The sequence below is a fragment of the Hemiscyllium ocellatum genome, chromosome 10 (assembly GCF_020745735.1).
Source record: "Hemiscyllium ocellatum isolate sHemOce1 chromosome 10, sHemOce1.pat.X.cur, whole genome shotgun sequence".
Classification (NCBI taxonomy): Eukaryota; Metazoa; Chordata; class Chondrichthyes; order Orectolobiformes; family Hemiscylliidae; genus Hemiscyllium; species Hemiscyllium ocellatum.
Genome location: NC_083410.1, coordinates 370,574 through 384,649, shown reverse-complemented (window position 1 = coordinate 384,649; position 14,076 = coordinate 370,574). Strand labels below are relative to the sequence as shown.

At 45.3% G+C, this 14,076-nt stretch overlaps 1 protein-coding gene across 2 annotated transcripts in view; it reads right to left on the bottom strand.

The window, feature by feature from the left end:
- rpl7l1 (ribosomal protein L7-like 1) overlaps positions 1–8,646 on the bottom strand; it is a 34,149-nt gene extending 25,503 nt beyond the window's left edge. For both annotated transcript variants that reach the window (XM_060830710.1, XM_060830711.1), the window contains exons 1-2: positions 8,578–8,646; positions 6,993–7,101 (exon numbers count right to left, since the gene is read on the bottom strand). In XM_060830710.1, coding sequence (XP_060686693.1) covers positions 6,993–7,101; positions 8,578–8,591 — 123 coding nt within the window. In that variant the 5' untranslated portion in view covers positions 8,592–8,646. The remainder of the gene's footprint in view (positions 1–6,992; positions 7,102–8,577) is intronic.
- Between the last annotated feature and the right edge of the window lie 5,430 nt (positions 8,647–14,076).

The window sequence follows — 14,076 nt, the reverse complement described above, 5'->3', positions numbered from 1 at the left end:
GTACATAATGAGGGAGCCTTGGAGGGAATGGTCTCTGCAGATATGGGTGGGGAGGGAAATATCTCTCTGGTGATGGGGTCTGATTGTAGGTGTCGGAAATGGCGGAGGATGATGCATTGTATCTGGAGGTTGGTGGGGTGGAATGTAAGGACTGGGGGAGTTCTGCCCTTGTTGTGATTGGAGGGGTGGGCTTCTGCCTTTTGCAGCAGAGAGCGGTGGGAGCTGGGCGGAAGCGATGTTGGAGCACAAAGCCAGTCAGGAAGGTAAGTGATTGTTATTTGAGTGGGTGTGTTCTAGACCCCAGATCCTACAAAGTAGGGCCTCCCTCCCACCCTCCTCCTCTACCCTAAATTAAAAGTCCACAGACTTTCCCAAAAAGAGGGTCCAAGGAGGTTCCCGTGGAGTGAAGAGTGAGGCTTTAACTCAGGAGTCTTTGACAAGCATTTTAATTGCGAGCAGCAGCAGAGGTAGGACAAACTCAGAAGATCGCAGATAAGTTAAGGCAGTTTTTATTAAAATTACTTACCGGTAGCGGGCAGTGGTGCTTTTCTCTTTCACAGAAGGAGCGGGAGCAGCGGAGGAAGTGACAGGGACTGGTTAAAATTAACTTTTTATGGTTTATGTATTAATTCTTTTTTAGAAAAAGACTATAGCAGAGAGGTATCAAAGTATTTTAACTGAAATTTATACAAAGTAATAAAGTAATTAATTGAGCAGAAATAGCTGGGGAGGTGATGTGCTGTAGCTGTATGATGTGGGAGATGGCTGTTTCCATTGTGAACGGCAGTGACCACATCTGCAGCAAGTGTTGGTTGCTGGAAGAACTCCGGCTCAGAGGCAGGTAGGGGGAACCTGAGTTCAGGAGCCTCAGCCCTTGACCTTGTCCAACAGGAATGAGATTCTTGCTCCCTGTACAGATGAGGAAAAGGGCTCTGGACAGGATGAGCCAGCTGACCACGGCACCATGGTGCAGAAGGCCATGAGGGGGGAGCAAAAAGACAAGTAGTTGTTACAGGGGATTCTATAATTAGGGGGACAGATAGTATCCTACGCAAACCGGGTCGGGACTCTCGCATGGTGTGTTGCCTGCCCGGTGCCAGGGTGCGGGACATCTCCGACCGGCTTGAAAGGATATTGGAGCGGGAGGGGGAGGATCCAGTTGTTGTTGTTAGTCCCAACGTGGACCACATCGGCAAGACTAGGGTGGAGGACCTGTTTGGAGACTATCAAGCAATAGGAAGGAAATTGAAGCACAGGTCCTCAAGGGTCATAATCTCCGGATTACTGCCCGAGCCACATGCCAATTGGCATAGGGATAAGAAAATTAGGGAAGTAAACACGTGGCTAAGGGATTAGTGTGAGAAAGAGGAATTCCACTTCACGGGGCATTGGCATCAGTTTTGGAACGGGGGGGATCTGTACCATTGGGACGGTCTCCACCTGAGCCGATCAGGTTCCAATGTTCTAGCGAAGAGGATAAATAGGGTGGTCAGTAGGACTTTAAACTTCTGAGTTGGGAGGAAGGGAAAGTGAAAACGACAGGGAGTATGGAGTTAAATGGAAAGATAAGCAGCAGGATAGCATGTATGCAGGTGGGTTTAAGCTTGATGCAGACTAGGAATGCAAAAAGGAAGGCTAACTTAGGACATCTTATGACTTCCAATATCGCTAATGATAAGAAAGTTAGAATTAAGGCTCTTTACCTGAATGCTCGTAGCATTCGTAACAAAGCAGATGAACTAACGGCACAGATCATAGTGAATGATGATGATGTGGTAGGCATCACAGAGACGTGGTTGCAGAGGGGTCAGGACTGGCAGTTAAACATCCAAGGATTTACAACTTATCGAAAAGACAGGGAGGTGGGCAGAGGGGGTGGGGTGGTCTTGTTAGTTAAGAACAAAATTAAATCTATGGCACTGAATGACATAGGGTTGGATGATGTGGAGTCTGTGTGGGTGGAATTGAGGAACCACAAAGGCAAAAAAGCCATAATGGGAGTTATGTACAGACCTCCTAACAGTGGTCAGGACCAGGGGCGCAACATGTACCGGGAAATAGAGAAGGCATGTCAGAAAGGCAAGGTCACGGTGAGCATGGGGGACTTCAATATGCAGGTGGACTGGGTAAATAAAGTAGCCAGTGGATCCAAAGAAAAGGAATTCATGGAATGCTTACAGGATGACTTTTTGGAACAGCTTGTCATGGAGCCCACAAGGGAGCAGGCTATTCTGGACCTAGTGCTATGTAATGAACCAGACTTTATAAAAAAATCTAAAAGTAAGGGAACGCTTAGGAAGTAGCGATCATAATATGGTAGAGTTCAGTCTGCAGTTTGAAAGAGAGAAGGCAAAATCGGATGTAATGGTGTTCCACTTAAAGAAAGGTAATTATGAGGGCATGAGAGGGGAACGGACGAAAATAGACTGGAAGCAGAGCCTAGCGGGGAAGACAGTAGAGCAAAAATGGCCGGAGTTTGTGGGTATAATTGAGGACACTGTACAGAGGTTCATCCCCAAGAAAAGAAAGATTATCCGGGGCGGGGGGGGAGATTAGACAGCCATGACTGACAAAGAAAATCAGGAAATGTATTAAAGAAAAAGAGAGATCCTATAAAGTGGCCAACAGCAGTGGGAAATCAGAAGATTGGGAAGGCTACAAACACAAACCGAGGATAACAAAGAGAGAAATAAGGAAGGAGAGGATCAAATATGAAGGTAGGCTAGCCAGTAATATTAGAAACGATAGTAAAAGTTTCTTTCAATACATAAGAAACAAACAACAGGCAAAAATAGACATTGGGCTACTTCAAACAGGAAGACAGCTAACGACCCGCATCCATGAACACCAACTAGCCACGAAACGACACGACCAGCTATCCTTAGTAGCCACACACGCAGATGACAAGCAACATGAATTCGACTGGGACAACACTACTATTATAGGACAAGCCAAACAGAACAGCCAGGGAATTCCTAGAGGCATGGCACTCATCCACAGATTCAATCAATAAGCACATCGACCTGGACCCAACATACCGACCACTGCAATGGACAGCTGGAACTGACAACCGGAAGCGGCAGAGACAAATCACTATAAATGCCGGAGGAAAGATCACAGAAGCGCTTCACAGGAGGCTCCCGAGCACTGAAGATGTCACCTAGACAGGGGACGAAACGTCTGCAACACAAATTCCCAGCTCGGCGAACAGAACCACAACAACGAGCACCCGAGCTACGAATCTTCTCACAAACTTTGAACTTCAAACTGATGCTGGAAGGCTAGTGATGTGAGATAAGGAAATGGCTGGCGAACTTAACAAGTACTTTGCGTCGGTCTTCACAGTGGAAGACATGAGTAACATCCCAACAATTAAAGGGAGTCAGGGGGCTGAGTTGAGTATGGTTGCCATTACAAAAGAAATAGTGCTAGAAGAGCTAAAAGGTCTTAAAATTGACAAATCTCCTGGCCTTGATGGGCTACGTCTTAGAATTCTGAGGGAGGTGGCTGAGGAAATAGCAGAGGCGTTGGTTGAGATCTGGAGTCAGGGAAAGTCCTGGATGACTGGAAGATTGCTGTTGTAATCCCCTTGTTCAAGAAAGGATCAAGACAAAAGATGGAAAATTATAGCCCAATTTGCCTAACCTCGGTTGTTGGTAAAATTCTAGAATCCATCATTAAGGATGAGGTTTCTAAATTGCCGCGGGGTGCAGAGGAGGCCAGGACGCTAAATGGCTTCAAGGCCTAGATTGATAAATTACTGATGTCACAATGAATTAAGGGCTACGGGGAGAATGCTGGTAAGTGGAGTTGAAATGCCCATCAGCCATGATTGAATGGCAGAGTGGACTCGATGGGCCAAATGACCTTACTTCCACTCCTATGTCTTACGGTCTTAATGGTGGAGATGGGGGAAGTGGAGATGCACTGGAGGGCACTGTTGACCACATGGGAGGGGAAATTGCAGTCCTTGAAGTAGGAAGCCATTTGGGATGTTCTCGAGTGGAAATGGTCCTCCTGGGAGCAGATGCGACAGAGGCAGAGGAATTAGGAATAAGAGATAGCTTTTTTACCGGAGGCAGGGTGGGAGGTGCTGTAGTCCGGTAGCTATGGGAGTCGGTGGGATTGAAGTAGACGTCCATGTTGAATCAGTCGCCAGAAATGGAGATGGAGATAGAGATAGAGATAGAGAGGTCCAGGAAAGGAAGTGTCTGAGATAGTCCAGGTGAAGCTGTGGTCAGGGTGGAAGGTGTTTGTGAAGTTGATGAACTATTCAACGTCCTTGTGGGAGCCTACACAGACATTGATGTAGCGGAGGAAGGGGGGGGGGGGGGGGGGGGAAGAAATGGTGCTGATGAAGAAGCAGGCATAGCTGGGGCCCACGGCCACATCTGTGGTCTGCAGGAAGTGGGAGGATTCAAAGGAGAAACTGTTGAGGATAAGGAGCAGAACAGCCAATGGAATGAGTGTGTCAGTGGAAGGGTACTGGTTGGATTGGTGGAAGAGGAAGAAACGGTAGAAGGCTTTCTCCCAGTTAGAGGGGTCAATTACTCAGGAATACAGGTTCAAGGTGCGGATGGCAGAGGTTTAAAACAGATTTATGAGACAAGTTTTTCACACAAAGGGAAAGTTTCTGGAAGATGTTGCCAGAGGAGGTGGTAAAACCAGACACAATAGCAGCCTTCAAGAAGCACCTGAACAAATACATGGATAGGAAGGGAATCAAGGTGGACAGATCCTGTAAGTGAAGACAGTTTTGGTATGGAAGGGGAGAATGTGTAGGCACATAATTGAAGGGCCGAAGGGCCTGTTCCTGTGTCGTATTGTTCTTTTGTTCTTCTTTGTTCAATTAACCATTTGGCCAAACTCATGTTTTCCCCCACCCCCAAACTCCATCTCCTACCATAAACCAACGATGCATTCATCTTGACATTCCCTGGATCTCATATGCTTTTACCTTCTTTATGTGGCTCCCAAATGGGACTGGCCAAAGGCTTGGATGAACTCCACATTAACTACACCAACTATAACACCCTCCTCAAAAAATACAATCAAATGTGTTTGGTATGGCCTCCCTCTGACAAAACACTGCTGACTATCTTTGGTCCAGCTTTGCCTCACCAAGTAGAGACTATTGCAAAAATGAATTCGTTTCCCCACCTGTAATCCCCTACCATCCTACTTGAAAAGTAGAACTACATTAGCTGTCCTCGAGTCTTCTGGCACCCCCTCTGTAGCCAAAGAGGAATTAAAAATTTGAATCAGAATCCCTGTCATTTCCTTCTACACCCCTGACAGCTGATCCCGACCTCGGGACCTGACCACTTTCAAGCCTGCCAAAACCACCGATATCTCCTCACTGTCAATGTCACCAAGAAGAACCTCACAGCACATCTTCCCAAATTCTGTACCTACACCCTTCTTTTCCAAAGTGAAGACAGAGTACTGGCTTATGTTATGAAGATGTGGGTATACCTTTAAGAGGGGTATACCTTTAAGAGTTAAAAATCAGAAGAATTACCAGCACCAAGTGTACTCAGAAATGGTAACAATGTAAACACTGTGTCAAACTGCTTGGAGACAACAAATTCAAATTTGGCTAATCGGTTTAAACTATACCCAAAACATATCAAACTCCCATCAAGATTGAATTAAGTATATTGACAATCTTCAAAGCCAGTGACACAGTTCGATGCTCTGAAGTATAAGACTAAGGAAAATTAAACAATTGAGGGGAGAACTGCCATGGCTCAACATGTAAACAGACTGCCTGAAAATAGCTCTCCCTTACAAGTGCTTTTCGATCAGTAACCCTTGATGCAGAAATTCCTAACGAGGAAAAAAAAACACACAGGAAGATCCAAAGACAAGGACCTACAGCTGTCTGGCTTTGAGATAAGAAATGTTGTTTTTTAAATCTTAATTGGGAGTTTTAATCGGACTAGTATTATCGAAGGGAAGGTAAAAGATAGGTTAGAGGAAGGAATTGTAAATAGTGGCTAGTTAATTATTCTTTGTAACACTTTAAGAAATAAAGTTGTTAATTTTTAGTTTAAATAGTTCTTAGCCACTCCAATGTTTACAGATTACTGTGATCTTTGACAATATACTATTGGGAAAAGATTCTCACGATCTAGTCTATCCATACCTCTCATGGTTTTGCATAGCTTAATCAGACTCCCCCATCAGCCTCCTCTGCTTCAGGGAGAACAACTCAGTCTATCCAGTCTCTCCTCATAACTGAGGCTTTCCATCCCAGGCAACACTACGGTTAATCTCCTCTGCACTCCAGTCCTTCCAACAGTGTGATGACCACAACTGCACACAGTAATCCAGTCATAGGAAAATGTTAGAAGCTGTGATTAAACACATTATAATAGGGCACTTGGATAAGTTTAAGATAATCAGGCAGAGCCAATATGGTTTTGTTAAAAGGAAATCATGTTGAAGTATTTAATAGAGTTGTTGGGGAAAATCGTATTGGACAGGAAGATGGACAACAATTTCACATCAGTCTGTTTCTCGTCAAAGGAGGTAAGACGCATTGCATGATTCAGTTCTGGAAAATGAAGTGTGTTGAGTGAATACATCTAGAGTCCTGTAAGAGCAGAAACTGAACAGCAATGGGAAAATGAAGAGATTTTCTTTAATAAGAGAGAATTCCAGATGATGCACTGAACAGTCCTCTCATCTGAAATTACAGAATTGCATGAAAATCTAACATTAGAGGAAAATAAAATTTATGGAACATATATCTTAGGCTGGAGGATTGGTCCAGGTGGATCACGCGCAGCATTCCAGGGTCAGATAAGAAACAACTTGGGGACAAAAGGACTTGTTTCCAGCTGTGTAAGTGTCCAAATACAACTTGAAGAGGAGAAAGCGTGTGTTTCTGTGTGTCAGAATGTGAGCGAGAGATAGACAGAACAACCCAGTCAGGGAGAGTGGGCAAAGTAAAGCAAGATGAGCTGTGCCCTGAAAGCAATTCTGACCTTTCTCTTTTGCTGCAAAGCTTGCTTGGCCTGGGTGGCTTTAATCGCCTGGTAAACCTTCCTCCTCTTCAGTAGGTTCTCTGGAACAAGTGGAAGCTTCCTCCTCTCCCTGACAAAATAAACATGCTTATATTACACACAGCAAGTTTATTATCAAATCTGCAGACTTCAGATTAAAGCACATTCAAAACAAAGAAAACGCAAAGGATGCACTCAAAGTTTGAGGGGCTGCATTGGTCCTTTACACTTTGGGATCCACAAGGGTATCTAGGATACGGTTTCTCTTTCTGCAAATGGTTGTGTAGTTTCAGTTTCCCCAACACTGCACACATTGTAAGCTTCCCAACTTTTATTTGACCTCCACCCTGCCTGGAACTCACTAAGCGATGAGTTGTTGAATGTATAGACAATTAGATAATGGGAGAGAAAACAGTGTTGGTAGTGTGGTGCTGGAAAAGTACAGCAGGTCAGGCAGCATCCGAGGACCAGGAGAGTCGACCTTTTGGGCATAAGCCCTTCATCAAGAATTCCTGCATCTGCAGTCCTCACTTTCTCTTAGAGAAAGCAGCGTGACCATCAGAACTGATACTCTAACAAAAACTATGCTTGCTCTTATCAATAATTTCCACTAAAACAGCCTGTTTAATTATTTAAAGAAGTGCAAGCCACTTAAAAGGTAATGTAATGGGAAAATAGACGATGTTGAGCCAAAGGACCAGCAAAACACCAACAGGTCCTTCCCCTTTATTAGACTTCTGAATGGACTTCAAATTTCAATTCTAATGTTGATCTAATATTTTGTACACTTTCTTTGCAGCATATAACTTGGTATTCTTTAGACTGCTCAATAACCCTATGCTTTTGCTATGTTATAATCTGCTGTACTGTACTTAGGTACACACAACAATACTAAGTCCAATCAAATCAAAGGAGGTAACATTGTGTGATGAAAAGTTTGGTTAAGGAGGTGGACAGTAACTGTGGAATATTATGAGACAGGTTTCCAAAGTGTCTGGTCTGAGTCACAGAAAGACAGCGCCATAACGAGCTGAAAGACATAAAAAGATCAAAGAGGAGCAAAGACAGAGAGACTTGAGAATAATCAACACGTACATAGAATTCAGAGATTTTCACTGTCAGTCAAGCCTCATTAAATTGCTTTAAAGTAATGGAGAGCAAACAGAGATCACGGGCTAACAGCCACTCAGCGCTGACCCTCCGACAGTGCGGCGCCCCCTCAGCGCTGACCCTCCGACAGTGCGGCGCTCCCTCAGCGCTGACCCTCCGACAGTGCGGCGCCCCCTCAGCACTGACCCTCCGACAGTGCGGCACTCCCTCAGCACTGACCCTCCGACAGTGCCCACTCCCTCAGCACTGACCCTCCGACAGTGCGGCGCTCCCTCAGCGCTGACAGTTCTCTAATATCCAGGAATCTAACCGCCCGAGACTTCAACATTATTTATTTTCGGATTAATGCTAATAACTGGTTTTGTATCTTCAGTTGCCGCCACCTGCCCGGACACGTGGCCTGTCCCAGCTGCGGATGGCGGCGGATTGTAATCACTCCAACCCGTTCCTCACTCACCCGCTTTCCGCCATCACAGTCCTCTCCTTCACCCCCCCCCCAACTCACACGCATGCGCTATCACGGTCCTCTTCTTCTTTCCCCCAACTCATACGCATGCGCTATCACGGTCCTCTTCTTCCCCCCCGCTCACACGCATGCGCTATCACGGTCCTCTCCCCTCGCTCACACGCATGCGTTATCACGGTCCTCTCCCCTCGCTCACACGCATGCGTTATCACGGTCCTCTCCCCTCGCTCACACGCATGCGTTATCACGGTCCTCTCCCCTCGCTCACACGCATGCGTTATCACGGTCCTCTCCCCTCGCTTACACGCATGCGCTATCACGGTCCCCACCGCCCATACGCATGCGCCATCACGGTCCTCCCCTTCGCTCACATACATGCGCCATCACGGTCCTCCTCCCGCTCACACGCATGCGCCATCACCGTTCTCCCCCTGCTCACAGGCATGCGCCATCACGGTCCTGCTCCCCCGATCACACGCATGCGTGAACAACAATCTCACGAGCGACAAGATGGCGCATATCACAGTGTTGCCCCGCTGCTGCCCCCGCCTGGACAGGTGTGTGATTACAACAAGCTCTGCCTCAGCTCTGCCCTCTACTGGATATGCTGTGGAGGTGTTAGACTGGACCAAGTGCCACACCAGGTTAATGTGGAACGGTGAGATTGCAATAGGGAGCCCCCTCTCCCTCTCCCTCTCCCTCTCCTTCCCCATGCAGCCACTGAGAGAGAATACATCACACACAGAAGTTATAGTGAAAGATCAAAGCGTCATAGAACTTATGCAAATGTATTCAACGAACCTAGATAGCTATTAAGTCTTTAATCAGTTAGAATGGAGGTGCATTAATATATAAATCCCTGCCCCAAGATAATATCAGGTTTTATCAGAATAACAGTGACACCCCACGTCAGACAAAGCATCATTTTAGGTGAAACCACTAAGTCAGTACCCATGTACAGGGACCATTTCCTTGTTGACCTATTTTGCTTTGACAAAAATAGAGCAGAATTGATAAGGTACTCTGGACCTCGAATGGCCACTTTCCAACACTTTATTCCATCACTTCCTGTCACTTCCTGTCCAAGTTCATTATAGTATTCCCTCCTTCTTCAACACCACCTGTCCTTCTACCAATCTCTGTGTCACCTGAAATCTTAGCAACAAGCCCCCCAATTTCTTCTTCTTCGAGATTGTTAATGTATAACATGAATAGTTGTGTCCCAACACTGACTTCTGCGGAACTCAACTAGTTACCTGTTGCCACCTTGAAAAAGATGTCCACTCTCTGCTTTTTGCCAATCACCCCATCCTCTATTTATACCAGGACCTTGCCCCTAACACCATGTGCTCTTACCTTATTTTGCAGCTTCCTGTGTGGCACCTTTCAGAGACCTTCTCGATATCCAATTAGATCATGTCCTCTGGTTCTCCTTTGTCTAACTTGCTCATTACCTCTTCACATTTGTCAAGCATGATCTCCTATTGAAGCTGTGCTGTTTCAGCCCTATTTTACATCACACTTCCAAGTCCTCTGCAATCTTACCCTTTAAAAAATTACTCTAAAATCTTAACAATGGCCGCAATCAGGCCAACCGCCATATAATTTCCTGTATTCTGCCTCCTTCCTTTCTTAAACACCAGGTGTTACATTAGTAATTCTAAAATCCTCTTTGACCCTACCTGAATGACCACCACCAATGCCTTTGTAAACCCCCTCTGCTATCTCCTTCAGAACTCTGGGTGCAGTTCATCTGCTCAGTGGAAATATGGCAGTTACCCTGACGGAAAAGTTCATTGACCTTGTGCCTCTGCTGGCCATTCCTTGGCACAATTGAGGTGGCACGGGTCTGAGTGGTGAACTCAGACTAGACCAGGATCTAGTGTCATGGCTTCCTCTGCCAGTCCTCCGGGAAGAGGGTGCCCCTCATTTGCAGCATCCCATCCCCAGGATCTCCAGGTCCCTGTCAGAGAATTGCGGCACCATCTTCCTCTTCTCCCATGAACAAGAAGGGCAGGTCTGGAATGCGGATGCTTGTCTGGGTGTCAGGGATGCTGGCCTGTTGGTGGATACCTGGTGAGTGGTAGGTTGTTTTGGGGATGGTGCATGGTAAGAAGCTCTAGCATTGAATGTGTGGGACACCACGAGGTCAGGCAAGTAGATAATGAGATGTGTTTGGTATGAGATAACAAAAATTCTCGCTAGGGCTCACAGTAGAAAACCCTCCAAAAGAAATTGATGCAGCTTGCAAAATTAAGATTAGGCCAAACGGTACTGTTTAAGAAGACCTGGCATGTAACATTTCTGTGAAATTACTGCATATAACAAAGTGTAATGATAAAACACTGAGCTCATTCAGTAATAATAAATCTTACCATTTAGTGAGAAACAGTTTGCAACAAATTGAACCACTAAGCCCAGTTTGATCCAAGATCATTTGATTAACAAGTAATGTCTGAATTTTATGTTAAATAAACGAAACGTAGAAAAGCCAATGAGATGCTTCTAATATGTTAGAATTTGCAGGATTTCAATGATCTTTCCACCTCAGAAATTCAAGAGAAGTCAGCTCTTCCCTTTCAACTTCAAGTTGGCTTCGGGCTCCCTGATGGTCAATGTGTCGACAGAAGTAACACCCAGGAGCAGCCGACAACGACACACAGGTAACCGGTCACTAAAATAAAACAAAGAACTACAGATGTTGGAGATCTGAAATAAAACAGAAATCAGCAGGTCTGGCAGCGTCAATGGGAAGAAAGTAGAGTTAACGTTTCAAATCTGGTGACTGTGTATCAGATGCTGCCAATCTGCTGAGTTTCACCAGTGATTCCTGTTCCTGTCACAGGGAATTGGGACTGTCCAGAAGAGCAAGTTTTCCATTTTGTTATTTATTTAGCAAATACAAATCCCCAAAATATGATGACCGGTATGGCCCTGGGATGCTTTGACAATCTGGTGGACCTTGGTGTGCATGACCACTGGTCCTTTGAGAGAACATAGAACATAGAACATAGAAAAATACAGCGCAGTACAGGCCCTTTGGCCCTCGATGTTGTGCCGATCCAAGCCCACCTAACCTACACTAGCCCACTATCCTCCATATACCTATCCAATGCCCGTTTAAATGCCCATAAAGAGGGAGAGTTCACCACTGCTACTGGCAGGGCATTCCATGAACTCACGACTTGCTGAGTAAAGAATCTACCCCTAGCATCTGTCCTATACCTACCACCCCTTAATTTAAAGCTATGCCCCCTCGTAATAGCTGACTCCATACATGGAAAAAGGTTCTCATGGTCAACCCTATCTAAACCCCTAATCATCTTGTACACCTCTATCAAATCTCCCCTAAACCTTCTTTTCTCCAATGAAAACAGCCCCAAGTACCTCAGCCTTTCCTCATACGATCTTCCTACCATGCCAGGCAACATCTTGGTAAACCTCCTCTGCACCCGTTCCAGTGCTTCCACATCCTTCCTATAGTATGGCAACCAAAACTGCACACAATAAAGAGGTACTGCGACAGGTAGATAAAGTGATTAAAAAGGTGTATGGGATAGTTGCCTTAATTAGCTGAGGCACAGAGTCTAAGAGAAAGGAGATGGTGCTGTAACTAACATTGGTTAGACCACAGCTGCAGTGTTTTATGTGGTTCTATACTCCATATTATAAGACGGATGTGATAGCACTGAAGAAGGTGCTATAATGATTTTAATCATGAAGGGACATCGAATAAACTGGGGTGAATGAAATCATAGAATCCCTATGATGTGGAAGCAGGCTGTTTGACCCATCGAGTCTGCACAGACTCCCTGAAGAACATCCCACCCAGACCTGCCCCTCCCCATCCCTGTCACTCTGCATTTCCAATTGTTAATCCACCTAGCCTGAACATCGTTGGATACTTTTGGGAAATTGAGCATGGCCAATCCACCAAACCTGCACATCTTTTGTTTTCCTTGGAGCAGATAGTACTAATTGGGGGCCAGGACTGAAAGGCATAACATTATGGGAGGCACAGATAGGGTAGGCACAAGAAACTTTTCCCCTTGGTGGGGGGAGGGGGGAGTAAATGACTTGAAGCATAGATTTAAGTTAGGGGACAGGAGATTTAGGGGGATGTGAGTGAAGTTTTTTTTAACACAGAGGATGTTGAGAATCTGGAACTCACTTCCTGTAAGGATGACATTTACAACGTATTTAGATGTGCAGTTGCAATGCCAGGGCACACAGGGCTATGGGCCAAGTGATGGAAAGTGGGATTCGAATAGTTAAATTAATAAGAGAAAACAACTGCAGGTACTGGATTTGAAACAAACAAAAACAGAAATTGCTGAAGAAGCTCAGGCCATCTGGCAGCATGTGTAAAGAGAAAACAGAGTTAACATTTTGATTCCAGTGACCAGCACTCCAGCAGTCTCTGTTTTTAATGTAGTTTTGTAGTGGTTCTTTCCTGGTGCAGAGTTGATAGGCTGATGGGCCTTTTTCCTCTGTAGTAGACTTCTATAACTCCAAAACCAAGCAGTCATTTCATTTGCTGAGTTTAAGGTGATATGTCCATTAATTGGTCTTTCGATGGGACACACAGGACTGTGAGTGCCTCAGGTACTGAGGCTGCTTTGATAGGGGCTTGTTGTACAGATTTTGCTGCTGCTGTCTGTGCTTTACACCACAATACATCACTCAGTTTCTTTGTATTGAACTTTATCCACCATCTATATGTCCACCCCAATGGTTTGTCAATGTCTTTTGGAGTTCTGCACTGTCCTCCTCAAAATCTTTCCACGTTTTGTATCATCTGCAATCTCTACAGTTGTTCTCTGTACGCCAAGATCCAACTCGTTGATATATCCAGCAAAAACAAATGTCCCAACACTGACCCCTGCAGAACTTTCCTAAATAGCTGAAAAATATCCGTTGACTATTCCTCTCTGTTTCCTATCACTCAGCCAGTTTTGTTGCTCCTGTCTCTTTGATATGAAGACCTGTAACAAATCTGTTGTGTGGCACTGAACCAGATTCCTAATGCAAGTCCACGGACAGCATGCAACAAATTAATGAAAATTATTTTCCCCTTTGAACTCCACGCTCTGTTCCTTAATTTACACAAAATTAATTTTTACAGAATTTGCCCTGCCCCTAGTCCAGCTGTTCCAGTACAGATACAACACTGACATTTACCTGACAATGTGGAAAATTGCCCAGATAAATCCTGTGCACAAAAAACAGAACATATCCAAACCAATCAATTCCCACCCCATCAGTCTACTCTCGGTCATCAGTAAAGTGATGGACGGTGTCAGTAACAGTGCTACCAAGCAGCACCTGCTCAGCAATAACCTGCTCAGTGACGCCCAGTTTGGGTTCCCCCAGGGTCACTCAGCTCCTGACCTCATTACAGCCTTGGGTCAAACATGGACAAAAGGAGCTGAACTCCAGAGGGAAGGGGAGGGGAGAGAAATTGCCCTGATTAAGGCCCCATTTAACCAA